Below are 18,222 nucleotides of genomic sequence, written 5' to 3' on the forward strand. Positions count from 1 at the left end.
CGTTTCCAGCGTCTACTCGTTGTTGCTGTTTCGGATTTCCAGGCCTCTGCACTTTATTTTTGTGTTGCCTCTTGTCTATCGACGTTAGATGAGAGCCGCCGGCAGCAGAGTGTCGGTCGGTCCATAAATTACACATCGACCCACCAACTATTTAAACATTTCATATGAAGGTGCGCGAGTATCAACGGTTCAAAACAAAAGCTGCAAGCACTGGTACATCACCTTCCTCTCCTGGGCCGAGCCCGGCTCTACCCACCACCCCTGGACTGGACCGTCTAAATCTCCAAGGTAAACAGCCAGGTCACGCCGCCAGCCCCACTGCTGATGCGTCACTTCCGGGGACAGATGCACATTGGGAGTTGTAGTCCCACTGCAGGCGCACGCCCAGCTGCTCCAACGCCGTCCTTCCACAAGCCTCACGGTTGACCAATTGAGCTTCCAGCCCCAGTTTTTGATGTTACACAGGCCACTAATGCAAAATGTAGCCTAATGTACTGAAACTTAACCATAATATTTAAGAAATTGTCACCAAGCTAAAAACAAACGTGGATATTTCAATCCAGCATGTTTTTTTTCCACCTCTTAGCAGATCTTTTGAGCAAAAAAGGGTTAACAGCACAGGTACAATTCTACACTTTCTAGCTTGTGCCTTAAACTGAAAATATGACTGACGATGATGCAGTAGATAACAACTTGCATTTATATCGTGCCTTTAACATCCCAAGGCCCTTCCCAGCTAGGCGTAAAGAAATCAGTCACCCGGACAGAAAGGGGCAGATTAGTGGGCTTGGTGAAGAAATGGGCTTTCAGGAGGTTTTTTTTTAAAAAAGAGTAGAGATTCAGGAAGTTGCAGAGATTAGGATAGAAGTGGCTGAAGGTAGTATCCGGGGATGGGGCAAAGGGAGGGGGGCAGGGATGTCCAGAAGGTTGGAGTTAGAGGAATACAACATTCTGGAAGGGATAAAGGAATGGAGCAGATTGCAGAAATAGGTTGGGGCAAAGCCAAATAACGATTTAAAGACAAGGATGACATTTTGAATTTGTTGTGGAAACCAGTATGTCAGTGAGGATAGGACAGCAAAGACAACATTAGTGTGTATTTGAATCTAGATGTGACAAAAGCATGTAAAAGGTTTCTGTTGGTAGAGGTGGGCACTGTTTGTACTGCAAGTCTTGGTGATGGAAAGGATGTGAGGTTTAAAGCTCAGCCCAGGATGACAAGTTGCAAATGGCCTGAGATGGTAGTCAGGGGAGGGGGAAGTGTGCGCTGTGCACAGCTTTGTTAATTTGTTTCGTATTCTAACTCTTTTTAAGACATTGACATTTTCCTAGTCTCCAGGTGGCCCACACTACACCATCTGCCAGAAAGTGACTGTGCCCTGACCTCAATTCATATGATTCCAGGACAGGGCATCAGGAGGCACAGAATTAAGGTCTAAGAGAATTCAGTTCTATGTTTTCACTTCTTTGTTTTAAAAATACAAACTAAATAAATCAGCAAATGAATGTGTATGAGGGGCAAAGAGATGAGAGGAGACAGAGGGAAGCAGAGACTTACCAAAAAGAGCAGGGGAGAGTTACGGACAGAGATGCATATGACAAGTGAATGAGAGCCACACAGAAAATGTGAAGAACAAAGATAGGATAGGAGACAAGCAGGCAGTTACAGGGAGAAAATGTATTATTTTTGTCTGCACAACACCATGGGAGATCAACTAACTGAAGCAAACTGAAATAGCCATCATCTTCCAATCTTGGTATGAAACAAATTTAAGTTCTTTATTAAATAAATGTTTTTATTGAGAAAACACTGCACAATCACACTTCGTAATTCTCATTACATTTTCAATCATTACAAGGGTTAGAAAAAAAACTACTAAATGAGGTGCATAGGGTATAATCCTCTGGTTCCTTGTAACCAAAACACAAATACATAAGTTAAATATTAATGAACCCAACATTTCAGTGTTTATATTAAACTAAACTGTACAATAGAAAATATAATAAAGCATTACATATACAAACAGAAAAAAATATTTCACAAGTTATTTAAAAGTTTGTAAGTGCAGGAACACAAGCATTCATTAGTTTCACGGGCCTGTTTGTGTAAATACTGTACTATTACCCATGCGCGCACACATACACACACAGTGGAAAGCCATGCTACTGGAAGTATAAAAGCAAAGCAGTTTTGTCCGAAATGTTCAGCATCAACCAACTGTTCCTCACCATGTCATGAAATCAACTGGCTAGCTTTAACACTTCCTACATCAGAACAACAAATTCCTGTTTGGGCTGATTAAATATCAGTTCACTTTGACTTATTGTAAAATTAACATACACATCCAATAATTGGCTCTATAATACTCAGCCAGCTTTCTACATTAGTCACTGGCACAATGAACAAGGAATGCCATAAATACTAATTAAACAATTGCCTCACTTGATTCAGTCATTGTGTACATTTGGCGACAGAGCTCATCAGTGACAGCGTGATCACATGTGGAAGACTTAAGCACAGCATAATAATACAAACACAGACAGCAGTTCCATTTAGCTTGAACAGTACCACATGTTGACCTTCGCTGTCTCATACTTTCTATTGGTCAATTACATGTGCAGTTATCAATCTGTGATTGCCAATAAAATTCAGCACTTGGGATTACAATTACAATTGTGCTTTATCTGCATTGGCATCAATTAGTCAGCTGCTGTTGTAAGTCCAGAGGGTTACCGTCCTGTCAGCAGATGAAGATAAGAAAGATAGATCCTCAGTGTGCCATCTACACTGTATAACTTTGTCCTTGTGCTCAGATACTACTGTCATAGGAAGTGGCTTTATTAGATCTCCTATGGGTAGAAAGTTAAAGGTTACACAAGTCTGAAACTGGAAAATGTATAAGCATTTAATTGTACCAAATTGAGATGACCCCGTGATGCGTAATTGTAAAATGCTAACTGATGACCAAACATATTCCTCAAGTTTATTTTCTCCCCCATTCAGGTTTAATAAAATGATGTGTTACATACATCCTTATTCCAAGTTTCATAGCCCATGCAAGTACAATGCATAATCAATATGGGAAGATAACTTGAAAATAAATTAAAATAATTTAAACCCAGAAATGAATTATTAGACTCCAATAATTTATTGGGCAAATGCACCACATAATCCAGGAAGGTACTATGTCAGTTCCTAGTCGATTCTGTGTTAGCCAATGCCAGCCAGGGTAAGGATATTCCAGATAGTGTCAGCTAAGGTTCCTGTTCCCCATTATTATCCAGTTACTCCCACTCGAACTGCACAAACATTAATGCTGAGCAAGTATGAGGGTTCAACTTGGCTGTTATGGCTCCCATAGTCAATAAGCTTGTTGACACCTACTGTCTGGGCTCACAAATCAAGATTGAAATACTGGATGTCCGCTGCCACCAGCCATGCAACTTTACCCAAGTAGCAGTCACTGACTTTAGGAGTAGAGGTGCGAGAGAGAAATTAAAGAAGTGAATAAAATTATAAAAACTTCACCAATGTTTCTAGCACAGTTTAGAATGAAAAGTAACACACCTTTATCAAATATTCTCAATTTGTAGTTCAAAAATAGTTTTACCTCGTAAGTCTGTTACTTTAACAGTAGTGTCATAAGATCCTGTAAGAAGGTAGTAAGCTCCTGGAGAGAACCGCACTGAACGTACATCACTACCATGTGGTTGATAAATTTGTACCACTCGCCCTCCTCTGATATCATACAGCATGCAGCTAGAATCCTCCTGACCTGTGGCTAGGAGTCGTCCACTTGGATCTACTGCCACAGAAGCAACAGCGCTGCCTGTATAATGAAAGTCATACAATGATCCGACAGTGGTACATACTAACTATACTGAAAGCATAATCGACTCTCTGGTATTTACTGCAAGAAAACAAAAAGTTAAGATGGCTACTAAAAATAATTAAATGAATGACAACTGGGGATATCATGAAAGTAAGGAATCTGCTTATTGCCAATTCACGCTTTTACTTTTTTGGCAGGCAGACTTGATAGTGGCAACGTCAGTAAGTATATTGATCCAGCAATTTGGTGAGGCATAAAAACTCAAACATAATAGATATTTATATGATCATGAAATAAATGTTTATTCATCAGATGAAAGTTGGCTTTATGGGATTCGCAAAATAAATGATTTAATTTGATTCTATGGGTTATACACCTAACATAACCACAGGATTATTGAAACCGCAATACACATGCAAAACAATTTTGTAATATTATATCTAATTTGGTTATAAGTGACTGGTTCTGGGAACATATTTACAGATATCTGTCCTTCCTATATGGGAGATGCAACATCTTCACAAATTTGAATATTAAATGAGTTTCTGCATTACTCATGGTTTTCCTTTGAGCAATACAACAAAATCCACAGTTATAGACTCAAGAATTTTTCCACTCTTTGTAAAACCTTTCAATTTTACTAATCTGCACATACCAGGTTAAAGAAAAATAAATTCCTTTTAAATATTTTCTCCTACTTTATAAGGTTCTCATGCAGCATCCTCCAACCAAATGCAACTGCTAAAGCAGTGTTGTCCAATACATTAGCCACTAGCCACATGTGGCTAATTGCATTTCTGATTAGTAAATAAAAAATGAGTAATAGACATCTTTGGGCATGGGATCTCAATACTTATATTCACACAGCACATGTATATGCACTTTATCTTTTTATGTACTTTAACTTTTGTGCATTTGTTGGTGAAATGGTAAGATGAATAGCAGAATGTGTGAGTGTTTTTAGATTGTTGTGAGTGCTTTACATAGAATGTGCAGCACACAAACAGGCCATTCAGCCCAACAGGTCCACGCCGGTGTTTATGCTCCACACGAATCTCCTCCCTTCCTACTTCGTCCAACCCAATCATCATATCCTTCTAGTCCTTTCTCCCTCATGTGTTTATCTAGCTTCCCCTTAAATGCATCTACGCCAGTTGCCTCAACCGCTCCTTGTGATAGCGAGTTCCACATTCTAACCACGCTCTGGGTAAAGAAGTTTCTCCTGAATTGCTTATTGGATTTATTAGTGACTATCTTATATTTATGGCCCCCGCAAGTGGAAACATCAAACCTATCAATCCCTTTCATAATCTTAAACACCTCTATCAGGTCACCTCTTGGTCTTCTCTTTTCTAGAGAAAACAGCCCCAGCCTACTTAATTTTTCCTGATAAGTATAACCTCTCAGTCTTGGTATCATCCTAGTAATTCTTTTTTGCACCTTCTCCAGTGCTTCTATATCCTTTTCACAACATAAAATCATAGAATGGATACAGCACAGGAGGCCACCATTCGGCCCATTGAGCTCGTTCAGGCTCTCTGCAAGAGCAATCCAGCTAGTCCCACTTCCCCACCCTTTCCCTGTAACCGTGCAAATCTTTTTCCCTTCAAGTACTTATCCAGAGACCAGAACTGTTCACATTACTCCAAGATTCTATACAAGTTTAACATAACTTATCTGCTTTTCAATTCTATCCCTGTAGAAATGAACCCCAGTGCTTGGTTTGCTTTTTTTTAAAAAAATGGCCTTATTAACCTGCGTCGCTACTTTTAGTGATTTGTGTATCTGTACCCCCAGATCCCTCTGCCCCTCTATCCCATTTAGACTATTATCCAAGGAGTATGTGGCCTCTTTATTCTTCCTACCAAAATGTAATACCTCACACTTATCTATACTGAAATTCATTTGCCAATTCTGCAAGTTTATTAATGTCTTCCTGTATTTTGTTGCAGTCGTCCACGCTATTAACTACACACCCCAATTTGGTGTTGTCTGCAAATTTTGAAATTATACTTCCAATTCCCGAACCCAAGTCGTTTATGTAAATGGTGAACAACAGTGGTCCCAGCACCGATCCTTGTGGAACACCACTTTTTCCAGTCTGAGTAACTACCTTTAACCACTACACTGTTTTCTGTTTTGTAGCCAGCTTGCTATCCATTCTACTACTTGTCCACTGACTCCACATGCTCTGACCTTAGCCATGAGTCTACTTTGCAGTACCTTTTTGAAGGACTTTTGAAAATCCAAATATATTACACATACTGCATTCCCCTTTTCTATCCTTCGTTATTGAATTCTTTGAAGTAGTACGGTTGAATGGTTCACTGAATGGTGGTACATATGTTAAGTAAATATAGAAACATAGAAAATAGGAGCAAGAGTAGGCCATTCAGCCCTTCGGGCCTTCTCCACCATTCAAAATGATCATGGCTGATCATCTAACTCAGTATCCTGTTCCCGCTTTTTCCCCATATCCCTTGATCCCTTTAGCATTAAGAAATATATCTATCTCCTTCTTGAATACATCGAGTGACTTGGCCTCCACTGCCTCCCGTGGTGGAGAATTCCACAGGTTCACCACCCTCTGAGTAAAGAAATGTCTCCTCATCTCGGTTCTAAATGGCATACCCCGTATCCTGAGACTGCGACCCCTGGTTCTGGGCTCCCCAGCCATCAGGAACATTCTCCCTGCATCTAGTCTGTCTAGTCCTGTTAGAATTTTATATGTTTCAATGAGATCACCTCTCATTCTTCTAAACTCTAGTGAATATAGGCCTAGTCGACCCAATCTCTCCTCATACGTCAATCCTGCCATCCCAGGAATCAGTCTGGTAAACCTTCGTTGCACTCCCTCCATGGCAAGGACATCCTTCCTCAGATAAGGAGACCAAAACTGCACACAATACTCCAGATGTGGTTTCACCAAGGCCCTGTACAACTGCAGCAAGACATCCCTGTTCCTGTACTCAAATCCTCTTGCAATGAACGCCAACATACCATTCACCTTCCTAACTGCTTGCTGCACCTGAATGCTCGCTTTCAGTGACTGGTGTACAAGGACACCCAGGTCTTGTTGCACCTCCCCTTTTCCCAATCTATCACCATTCAGATAATAATCTGCCTTTCTGTTTTTACAACCAAAGTGGATAACCTCACATTTATCCACGTTCTACTGCATCTGCCATGTTCTTGCCCACTCACCCATCTTGTCTAAATCACATTGGAGCCTCTTTGCATCCTCCTCACAGGTCACGTTCCACCCCAGCTTTGTGTCGTCTGCAAACTTGGAAATGTTACATTCCGTTCCCTCATCCAAATCATTGATATATATTGTGAATAGCTGGGGCCCAAGCACTGATCCCTGCGGTACCCCACTAGTCACTGCTTGCCACCCGGAAAAAGACCAGTTTATTCCTACTCTCTGTTTCCTGTCTGTCAACCAATTCTCAATCCATGCCAGTAATATTCCCCCCAATCCCATGTGCTTTAATTTTGCACCCTAACCTCTTGTGTGGGACCTTATCAAATGCCTTCTGAAAATCCAAATACACCACATCCACTGATTCTCCCCTATCTATTCTACTAGTTACATCCTCAAAAAACTCCAGTAGATTTGTTAAGCATGATTTCCCTTTCATAAACCCATGCTGACTTTGTCCAATCCTGTTAATGCCTTCGAAGTGTTCTGTTATCACATCCTTTATAATAGACTCTAGCATTTTCCCCACTACTGATGTTAGGCTAACTGGTCTGTAATTCCCTGTTTTTTTTCTCTCCCTCCTTTTTTTAAATAGTGGGGTTACATTTGCCACCCTCCAATCTGTAGGAACTGTTCCAGAGTCTATAGAATTTTGGAAGATGACCACCAATGCATCCACTATTTCCAGGGCCACTTCCTTTAGTACTCTGGGATGTAGATTATCAGGCCCTGGGGATTTGTCAGCCTTTAGCCCCATTAATTTCCCTAGCACTATTTTTTTTTACTAATACTGATTTCCTTCAGTTCCTCCCTCTCACTAGACCTTTGGTTCCCGAACATTTCCGGGAGGTTATTTGTGTCCTCCTTTGTGAAGACAGAACCAAAGTATGTGTTTAATTGTTCTGCCATTTCTTTGTTCCCCATTATAATTTCCCCCATTTCTGACTGTAAGGGACCTACATTTGTCTTCACTAATCTTTTTCTCTTGACGTATTTATAGACCTGTGAAATACATTTACTTGTATTGTGTATGTGTATGTAGGGCATTTCCCAATTAAATTAGTGCAGGTGGCTAAAGCGGTGTCACAGTAGCCACACCTGTGCCTAGTCAGTGATTTCTGTTGGACAACACTGTGCTAAAGCCTATCCTGCCTTGGAACTATGCTAGGGTCACCCATGATGGCTTTTGCTCCAATTTTCCCTCCTTTAGTGAGGATAAGTATTTTCTCTTTGCTCAATGCAACACAGCAATGATCAAGAATTTGCTGCAAAAGGAATTGTGGACACGAACAGGTTTCCTATCATTTTATGGGACAATGACATCACCCTGTCCCAATAACAATTTTGCACGTTGCAATATTTTTGTATCTACAAAGTAATGGATCATGTACTTAACAGCAAATGGCACACTGATCTTGCTACAATAAATATCTCTAACAGAGTCTCAGTACAAACTTGTGTTGTGAATAAAGGTCCAATATCCTTATAATGGTTGGAAGGGTACAATCTGTTCAGCTGAAAATTTTATAATGAATATCATTTGTACAATCAATGACAAACAGCAGAGCTAGACCTACCTGATCCATGAAATGCTGTTCCAACCACACGAACACAGCTTGGCACTCTCAGATCCCAGAATCTTACAGTCTTGTCTTGTGAGCCAGATGCAATCATCCACCCTCCCCAAGTATAGAGTGCTAGAATATGACCTAAAATCACAAAACAAATACTGATGTCCAAAATTCACTATGCAGCTTGTAACCACTTATAAGGAACATGCATGCATTATGGATTGTGGAGTGTGAGGGATAATCCAAAGAACGATGAAGATTGTACAAGGTAGATAATCTACTGGGCCTCTGAACATTACAAACTAAATGGTATAATGGATAATACAATCCATTAGCCACTTTGTTGCAATTACACCCACAGCGCAAAAAAAACTGCCAGGACTTCCTAAAGTTCTGAGTTTGGTGAACATAAAAACTGTCTGCTTTGACATGGTGAAACTTATAATTCTCATGTACTAGATGGGGAGACAGATTAAAAAAAAAAGGGTACAACAATCTTTTATCACCAGTGAAACTGAACACTTGGAGAGACACTCTGGGAGGGTCCATTAACTACTCTATCCTCCTGTCCAAAAAAGGGCCGATTTTCAATCTGAAGCCTACAGCTCATTAATTGTATAAACTGATCCACTGCAAATAATCTGGAATATAACAAACTTCACAAGTGGTAAAAAATCTAGCCACACGCCATTGCACAAATTTCTACCATTTGACATATTAAACCCGAACAGCAGAGACTTTTCTGCAACGGAGTAGGGTTTCAACCATCAATTCAGCAACAACTTGATCTAGAAATCAATACCACTTAATAACCATGTTATCAGCCAAAAAGTATTCCTGCTTTCAATGCAGAATCTGACCTCCCACTGCTAAAAGAGGTCTGATGGTAGAGGAATGCTGACTCTACTTCCTGCCAAGATCACCAAGAACAATGGCAGTGAAGCGATCAAGATGAGTGGCTACGATTTGCCAACTCCACTACAAGCCTCCTTCCTATTGCTTAATTATACGACTGCATTGGTGTTGTAATAAGCCTGTGGTATGGACTACTTCACTTACTAAGCTGAAGGTGAATGCACGTGATTAAGGTAAAACCTCAAAAAAAATAAACTGTTACAAGAAATGTCCAAGTTTCCACATCGATATAATTCTCCTCTGCAGTGTGTGAAGGAGCGTGAATGACAAACAATATATTTTATTTGTCTTAAGACTCATTTTTTCCAGTTGAAATTCAATAGTTCTTGGCAAGTAAAACATTAGTGAATTGAAAAAAAAACTTGCTCTGATTAATATATTTATTTACATATTTATTTCTTTACCCCTAGAAGTTAGAATTATGCACAAGGAGAATCTTTCACCGTTTTTTCTTCCTCTCAGAGGCAATAAACCAAAGTGGTGAAATATGGAAAACTCAATTGCAAGAGTTGGTTCAGACAGACAAACTCAGGTCACCTATTCATTCCGATACCTTGGCTGATGCATTATTTAATACAACACCAAAAGCCACAGATTTGTGAAAAACATTTGGGAGCCATCTACTTTACACGAGGAAGCAGCCAACCAGACCAATTACTGAAACCTATTTGCACTTCTACCAGAGCTTTTTATTACAAAAGAAAACTTAAGATTCTAAAATGCAGGTGACAGATCACTACTTCTAAACTTGCTTATTCTCCTTCACACCCCACTCTGAGCTGGTGTGTATTTGGGGAAAATTAACCACTTTGTTGCAGTACTGTTCTAGATTAATACTAAAATTACATTTTAAGGCTAAAAAAATGTATTTTTAGGATGAAAAATGAATCTCTCCAACTAATGGCACTCAATTCTGGATAGCAAACTTAACAATCCATATCGATTAAACTGCATGCTTCATCTGGTTACAAAGAACATGCCACTTCTTCCATAACAATATTGTATTATATTATGTATGTCCTTTGTTTCTACTTATGAATGCTAGAGATTTTTCAATCTATTTCATACCAGTATGTCCACTGAGTGCATGTAATCCCTGGCCTCGCTGACAGTCTGTAGTGTAAATATTACAGTCTCCAGCTCCAGCGCTGATTAAGATCGCCCCTCCACTTTCTGGGCCCTCCATGAACGCAAGATCCCGGATTGTACCATCATGCATGCTGAACTCCAAATCAGGACCTGTGAAGAAACACATTACAGTCATTTAGGTTTTTACCCTCTCTCGCAACCAACCACAATAATGTGATTTACTGCTTTTGCAATTTAGTCGTAGCTTTTCAGACAAGTAAATCTCATTAATTAGTATAACATTTTGCAATACATGATGTCGTTCAGTACATTTTCAATCATGCATATTGCAGGTTCAATAGTTTTTTTTAAAACCAAATGCAGAAATACTACTAGTACTTGCTGCTAGAATAACCTCCCAGTTAGTAACAGAATATTCCATTCAATTAAGTTATACGATCTAGTTCCCAGAAAAGAATTAAGCTGGCAGCAAGTGAAGTTAATTTTGGGTGGTATATCAGACCTCTGCAGGGCTGAAAATTGGCTACGATTTGCCAATTCCATTACAAGCCTCCTTCCCATTTGTTAATTATACAACTGCACTGGTGTTGTAATAAGCCTGTAGTATGGACTACTTCACTTATCAAGCTGAAGGTGAATCCACATGATCAAGGTGAAACCTCAAAAAACTGAACTGTTACAAGAAATATTTAAGTTTCCACATCGACTTAATTTTCCAAACATCCTCATGGGAATGTGAAAAGTTTGCTGTGCCTTTCTACAATTTTATATTTCTCTAAATGAGTAAACATCGACAGTTCTCTTTCCTCTCTAACGTATCCAAAAGTTACTATTTTATACCATATTTGATTCATTTGATGCCATTAAAACTTACTAATTCTCAACCACAAACCAAAACTTAAATTAAAATCAAAACAATGAAATGAAACAAACTGCAGACTTTGGAAAGCACAAGCACAAAACAGAACATTATTAATACATTCTCTCTCACATAGCATATGGTATAATTCCCCAGAGAAGAGGAAATCTTCAGGACATGTCCAAGAGCATGCTGGATCATCCAAATAAGTGACCATTCTTTTTTCCACCTTGTGCTCATTTTGACTGGTGTGGACTACATTAACTCATTAGGGAACACAAAGGTGGATATTCTGGTATTGATTTTTGGACTGCAGGACCACTGCATTGCAAACATTGTACTCACTCAAACTAGGAATGGCCAATCCAAGTATTCTTCCAGGGTCAATCCAATTATGTACGAAAAATGAGATTCTGGCTTGGTTTATAACTTGCTGGGAACTCACTCAACGGAGAGAGCAGCTGCAGCTCTTAAAGGATTACAGCTGCCGTTTAAAGGGAAGTGACCAACATGAACAGCAAAAAAAAGACGACAAAAGGTGAGGCATAATTCTCATGAGTTCAAGTCCCACTCCGGAGACTTGAGCACATAATTTAGGCTGACATTTCAATGCAGTACAGACGAAGTGCTGCATTGTTGGAGGTGCCGTCTTTTGACGGGACATTGAACGGAGGCCCTCTCAGGAGGACATAAAAGAACCCATGGTACTATGTTGATTTGTTGTTTACCACCCTAATCATTTTTTCTTATGGAAAACCAGCAGCAGAATGGTGAGTGCTACAATTTTTCCACATCACAGGATTCCCTAAAATCCAAGCTGTTATTGCGTTATCTGTGTACTGCAGATTTACTGATTTTGATTATGTCCCCTCTGGTAGATTTGAATGAGCCAGAGGCATAAAACATCAGGCTGCCAATGGCAGTGCGGTTACTGAGAGCACGCTGGTCTGGTCAGATTCCAAAAGATGGCACAACGCCATCATTGCCTTCCTGATTAAGCGAAGTGTGAAGATAGTTGTCCTTGATTATGCTCGTGTGGAGCATAAACACCGGCATAGACCTGTTGGGCCAAATGGCCTGTTTCTGTGCTGCACATTCAATGAATATGTCCTGGCAGGTGCGCTGGGTCATACACATGGTTGCATGGGTAAATGTGGGCAGACCACATCCAGTGCGAGCAAATCCTCCTCACATCTCGCTTTTCACCCTCTTTTGCAGTCAAAAAACTCGAGAAATGCACATAAGAATTCCCATATTCCGATTTTTGATTTATCAAATCACTTGCAAATAAAAATCCAACAGGGAGCCAGCTATCAAAAATCCTGCAGTTCAACTCAAAGCCCAGAATAAGTCTGCCTTCCTCACCCATTTTATATGGGTGAGCTGAGCACACCGAGTATTTCCTGCAAGAAAACTGTGGAAATGCACACTTACTCATTTGAATATAATTTCCATGAATGAAATTCATTTCAGGCCAGCTGGAAGATTAATTGCTGTGTGATTTGGGTGGGTTCCTTCTAAGTAGATCTGCAGCAGATTTCCTAGTCTTGCTCACCCATTCCACACCAGCATGAACCATCATACCAGCCAGAACATCTACCCTACTTAAGCTATATAGCTTTTGAAATCAAAATTTGACAATAAACTTACCAAATAAGTCACAAGTGACTGAACTGCTCACGTTTGAGGCCATAGGATGTCAGCCTTGGGTCAGTGGTAGCACTCTCGCCTAGGAGTCAGAAGGTTGTGGGTTCAAGCACTACTCCAGAGATGCGAGCACATAATCTAGATTGACACTTCAGTGCAGCAATGAGGGACGTGCCGTCTTTCAGATGAGACATTAAACAGAGGCCACGTTTTCCCTCTCAGGCGGATGTAAAAGGACCCCTGGCACCATTTGAAGAAAAGCAGGAGAGTTCTCCCCAGTGTCCTGGCCAATATTTATCCCTCAGCCAATATCACTAAAAAAGATTGTCTGATCATTATCACCTTGCTATTTGTGGGACCTTGCTGTGCGCAAATTGGCTCCTGCGTTTCCGACATTATAATAGCGACTACACTTCAAAAAAAGTACTTAATTGGCTGAAAAGTGCTTTGGCAGGTCCTGAGGTGATGAAAGATGCTATATAAATGCAAGTTCTTTCTTTCTGTGATAGGATCATAATAAACATTTTTGTATATTTCACACATTTGGTTGTATCAAAGTACATTTTGCTTCAATAGGTATTTTTCACAGGTTATTGTTATCAGCATTAATTTGGTCTTTGAGAGAAAGAGAATTTTTTTGGCCTTTAACTCTATGTTCCCTCTGGAACATTGTCCATGGTATATAAAAAAGCAGAGAGAGAACTCAATGCAATACAAATCACTTTCCTGTTTCGACTTAAAATACACAATACATTTTCTAGCATCCTTCGCAATCTCGAAATGTGTCAAAAATAACATTATAAATTGTCAACAATTCTTTTTTTTTTGCAATTTACCCCCATATCTTTTTACCTGAGACTAATATAGGTAAGTCTATGCTGTCGAGAGACTATAGGAAATCTGCTCCAAAACTTCTAACAATGTTTCTTTAGCCAGCCTTCTGGAAGCACAACATACTACCAGGCAAACCATTCCTGGACAATTTTCCATCCTGCTGTAGAGAGGGATGCCATAGCCTCACAGCATTGCTTAACTTGGGAACCAAGCAGAGTGGGGGGGTAATCAAATTCACGACTTTCCTACTCTGTGGTGCTGCAGGCTCATGCACATTCTGTACTACTATCATGCTGTACCACTAAAACATTGGCTGTTAACTTTCAACAGAGTTATCAATGAACTCTTCAGTATCAAGTTTAAACCTTCTTAACAACTAGAAAGATTTATTATAGTTAAGTGCATTTTCCATCCTAATGTAATAAGGAACCATTTCAATGACATAAAACAGAACATCAATTTACCGGTAGCATTGCAGGTCTCTGCACTAAATGGCAGCACTTTCACATATTTATCGTTCGATCCAGTAGCCAGTAGTTGTCCACAATGACTCCAGGCCACACAGTAGATTGATCCCTTGTGGTGTTTGTTCCTTTTAAACTTTACTACTGGTTGCTTAGGTGAACTGTATGCACTAGAAATGGGTGGGGGGGAAAGAGAAAGAAAAAACAGAACAAGTGATAAATACTACATCAACACTACAATTCCCCCACTAAAGTCAGAAAATAATTATTTGTACTGGTGATTTCACATTCGCCAATATAGATTATAGTTATATCACATTAGTTAACACGGTTGAGGCCAGATGCTGGGTCATTTTGTATGAAGTCAGTCAACAGTGATTGACAGAAATTGTTCAGATTTACATTTAAGATTGAGAAATTAACACACCTAAAACAGCTTTTCTGCACCATAACGATACAAATCATGTGGGTTTTCGGTATTGCCAGTTGGAGCCTGAATAAAGTTTTTCCTCACTTAAAACTTTTCAAATAAATACTGGCTTGAACAAAAATCGCAAATGTCTCTTCTCGTCATCTATATGATGTAATAAACGTTCTCTGAAATTGCTGGATTGCAGAAGATAACTAATCTCTTGTAGGTAGTCATAAGAAAGATGCATTTACTTACACGGCTTTATATCAAAAGTACTGCTAGGGGACCAACATTTCCTGGGCTCAGGTGACTCTGAATATAATCTCAGCTGCTTAGTTGCTTCGGGTTGCTTCCTATAATGGAGCAGCCTCGTGGAGAAGGAGACCATACTCAAGGAGCTCCACACCAGCAAGATTAACATTTCCAAAACAAAAAAAAATTCACATTTCAGGGTGAGGTTATCCCCTCTCCACAAAAAGGGGTACGAGGGATCGGAGTAGTGCATGGGTTAGACACTAGCATTTCATCGCCTGGACTTGGGTTCAAATTCAGTCCAAACTGATGAGATGAAAGTCTCCTGTCTCATGAATGTAAAGGTCCTACGTGAAATTATTCTGGGCAGTCTAAATTCAGTTCCTAGTGGGCAAACGCCTATTGCAAAAAACTGCCCTTAATTCAGCACTAATCAGCAATGTCATTCCTGAAGCCACAGGATGGCTGGAGTAGGAAATGAAATAAAGGCCACACTGGTGCAATAGGGCACGCTCTTCTGTGGCAAGGAAGTGTATCTAGCTGTATTATTCCTGATCTGGGAATTCTTGATGCAAACACTGGGTGTCTGGTTAGTTAGGTACTGTTTTTTTTTAAATTGAGATACCAAATGAAACATCAGAAAGTAGTAATTAGGTGACTCCAAGCTTGGATTTTAACCACCTGAAGATCCAGTGGAAAGAGGGTGGGGGGGGGGGAGGCAGAAATTCCACAGTTTCCTTGCAGAGAACAAGCAGGCGGCTTGCTCCCAGACCTCAGCTTGGTCCGTAACTGATCAACTAGTTGCTAGAAAGTTCATAAGCATGGCTGTAGTTGACTTGGCTATTGATTTCACTTCCCTCGTTATGGGAAAGCACCCATTTTTTGTTCACAAGATTCCCCCCGCCTCTAAGGCATGGCCAAAACCAGGAACTTGAAGTATGTGAAAATTGCAGATGGAAGTGTCATCAATATAGTCAGGCACCTGGGTGTTTTTTTTTAAAAAGCATGTAAAACTGGTATTTCAAAGCCTCCAGAGACCAGAAGATATCTGATGAAATAAAGATAATAGGATAGAGTTTTCGCTTTGGGTCCATCGGCAAATTGTGCTTGAAATTGAACTGGTTAGCTTTCAGTTCAAGTTTCCGCTAAAAGGTATTTGCATCATCACAAACGTAAAATCTTCCATGAACTAGCGCAATCGGTCAACTTAATAGAACGTAATCATTTATTTTCTTTTTCTTTGCACTAAAAGTTATTCATTGAAGTATTTAAAGAGTGGTAACCTGGTGCAGTTTTATTAATACAGCTGAAAACGAGTTTATCACAAAAAATAAGCATTTTTAATAAGAGTTGCTTGTCTTCCACCTCTGAGTAAACTGACTTTAAATCACTGATGTGGAGATGCCGGTGATGGACTGGGGTTGACAAATGTAAAGAATCTTACAACACGAGGTTATAGTCCAACAACTGGTAATTTTCAAATAAAATTGTTGGACTATAACCCGGTGTTGTAAGATTCATTAAATCACTGAAAATGACTTAAAGAAAAAACTATACTCAACCATTTACTAGTTTCATTAGTGTACACTAGTCAGATTCTTAGTAAATTAAATAGTTTTTAATATGTAAAAACATTTAAAATGTGCCTATTAGTGCCTAAGAAAACAAGTTTAATTTGAAGACCCTCCTCGAACGGCCGCATACAGGCGCAATCGGTGGAAACTCGCCATCCTGGTTATTTCGATCTGGGGCGTGGCCAGTTTTGTAGGAGGGGCTGGCTTCGGACGCAATGATTTTTGAACCAGCATTAAAGATTACGGAAACTCGACTTATGCTTGACTTTCTGCATTCTTTTGTGCTGGTTTGGGCATATTACGCAGATAAAACCATCACAATAGAGCGGAAACTCTACCCCAATATATTTAAAGGAAAAAGCTCAATGATGAAAGCAAAGGACTTGCATTTATATAGTGCTTTATGAAGTCCTCAGAGTGCTTCCCATTCACTGAGTTACTCTTTGGAGTGTAGTCACTGTTATGAAGAGAACACACCAGCCAACTTGTAACACAGCAAAGTCCCACAAGCAGCAAATTAAATGACTGGTTAATCTGTTTTTGATTGCGTTGGTTGAAGGAGGAAAGTTTGACACAGAATCTTCATCATCTACAGTAAAAACACCTGTTTAAGGACTCATCTGAAAGACAGAACCATCAAAAATGGACCCTCCTCTGTACTGCACTGGAATATCAGCCTAGATTAGGTAGTCAACCCTGGAGTAGGCTTCAACCCACAACATTCTAACTCAGAAGGCTGTGGGTTCTAGCCCCTCTCCAGTTAAAACCACATATTTCACCAGTACAGAGCACTGTTAAACTTCCCAATGGTCACAACCACCCGACCAATTCAGATTGGCAGGATTATCTGGGTCCAAGTGGGAAGAATTCCAGTGACAGTTGTACCTTTAGGGTTCCATTAATACGCCAGGCTGCCTAGTCAATCAAAAGTGCAGACCTCAAAAGAGACATTGCTTGACCCCTCCCCCTAGCAGAATAGCCACCAGTTGATCAGACACTTGACAAAATGTAAGTTGGACCTCAATTACTTGTTATTTTGACAGTTATATTTCTCAATAGTTTCACAAATTAGTTTTTTTTTACCTTGGGTCAATAACTTCTGGGTATGCACAAACCCGTAAGGTTTTGGTATTTGAACCAACAGCATAGAGTGTCCCGCTTGGATGGAATGCTACTGCCCTTATGGCTTGAGTATCTTCCAGTGTATTAATGGGAATGAATTGCTTTTTGGACCCATCATCCTATTACATGTATAAAAAAAAACAATTAATTAAATGCCGTTGAGCTTCCAAAATATACACGAGTTCTACAAAAATAGTTTTATGCACATAGACTCAGAACAGGCTGTAATTAAATCACAAGATTCTCTTTTTAAAAATTGTAGAAATCTTATCAGTTCTCAAAAGGATTTAAATACATCTCAGATTTATGGGTTTCATTTTTGTGTTTACATAATTCAAATTGTTTTTTTTGGGTCAGCCAGATGTTGGAGATATGTGGAAGCCCACCACCATGCTTAGGAATCTCCAAACCAAGCTACTGAGAAATCCAGAGAAAGTGTTTGTTTGCG

General features: G+C 39.7%; 2 protein-coding genes across 6 annotated transcripts in view; both read right to left on the reverse strand.

Moving 5' to 3' along the window:
* Positions 1-323, reverse strand: part of clcc1 (chloride channel CLIC-like 1) — a 42,632-nt gene extending 42,309 nt beyond the window's left edge. For both annotated transcript variants that reach the window (XM_067990609.1, XM_067990608.1), the window contains exon 1: positions 223-323. The gene's annotated coding sequence lies outside the window, so the exon portion shown is untranslated. The remainder of the gene's footprint in view (positions 1-222) is intronic.
* A 1,446-nt stretch (positions 324-1,769) lies between these two features.
* Positions 1,770-18,222, reverse strand: part of wdr47a (WD repeat domain 47a) — a 54,901-nt gene continuing 38,448 nt past the window's right edge. For all 4 annotated transcript variants that reach the window (XM_067990610.1, XM_067990611.1, XM_067990613.1 and 1 more), the window contains exons 10-15: positions 17,736-17,893; positions 14,415-14,584; positions 10,590-10,760; positions 8,613-8,744; positions 3,612-3,830; positions 1,770-2,850 (exon numbers count right to left, since the gene is read on the reverse strand). In XM_067990610.1, the coding sequence (XP_067846711.1) occupies positions 2,705-2,850; positions 3,612-3,830; positions 8,613-8,744; positions 10,590-10,760; positions 14,415-14,584; positions 17,736-17,893 (996 nt within the window). In that variant the 3' untranslated portion in view covers positions 1,770-2,704. The remainder of the gene's footprint in view (positions 2,851-3,611; positions 3,831-8,612; positions 8,745-10,589; positions 10,761-14,414; positions 14,585-17,735; positions 17,894-18,222) is intronic.

Source organism: Heptranchias perlo, chromosome 9, assembly GCF_035084215.1.
Source record: "Heptranchias perlo isolate sHepPer1 chromosome 9, sHepPer1.hap1, whole genome shotgun sequence".
NCBI lineage: Eukaryota > Metazoa > Chordata > Chondrichthyes > Hexanchiformes > Hexanchidae > Heptranchias > Heptranchias perlo.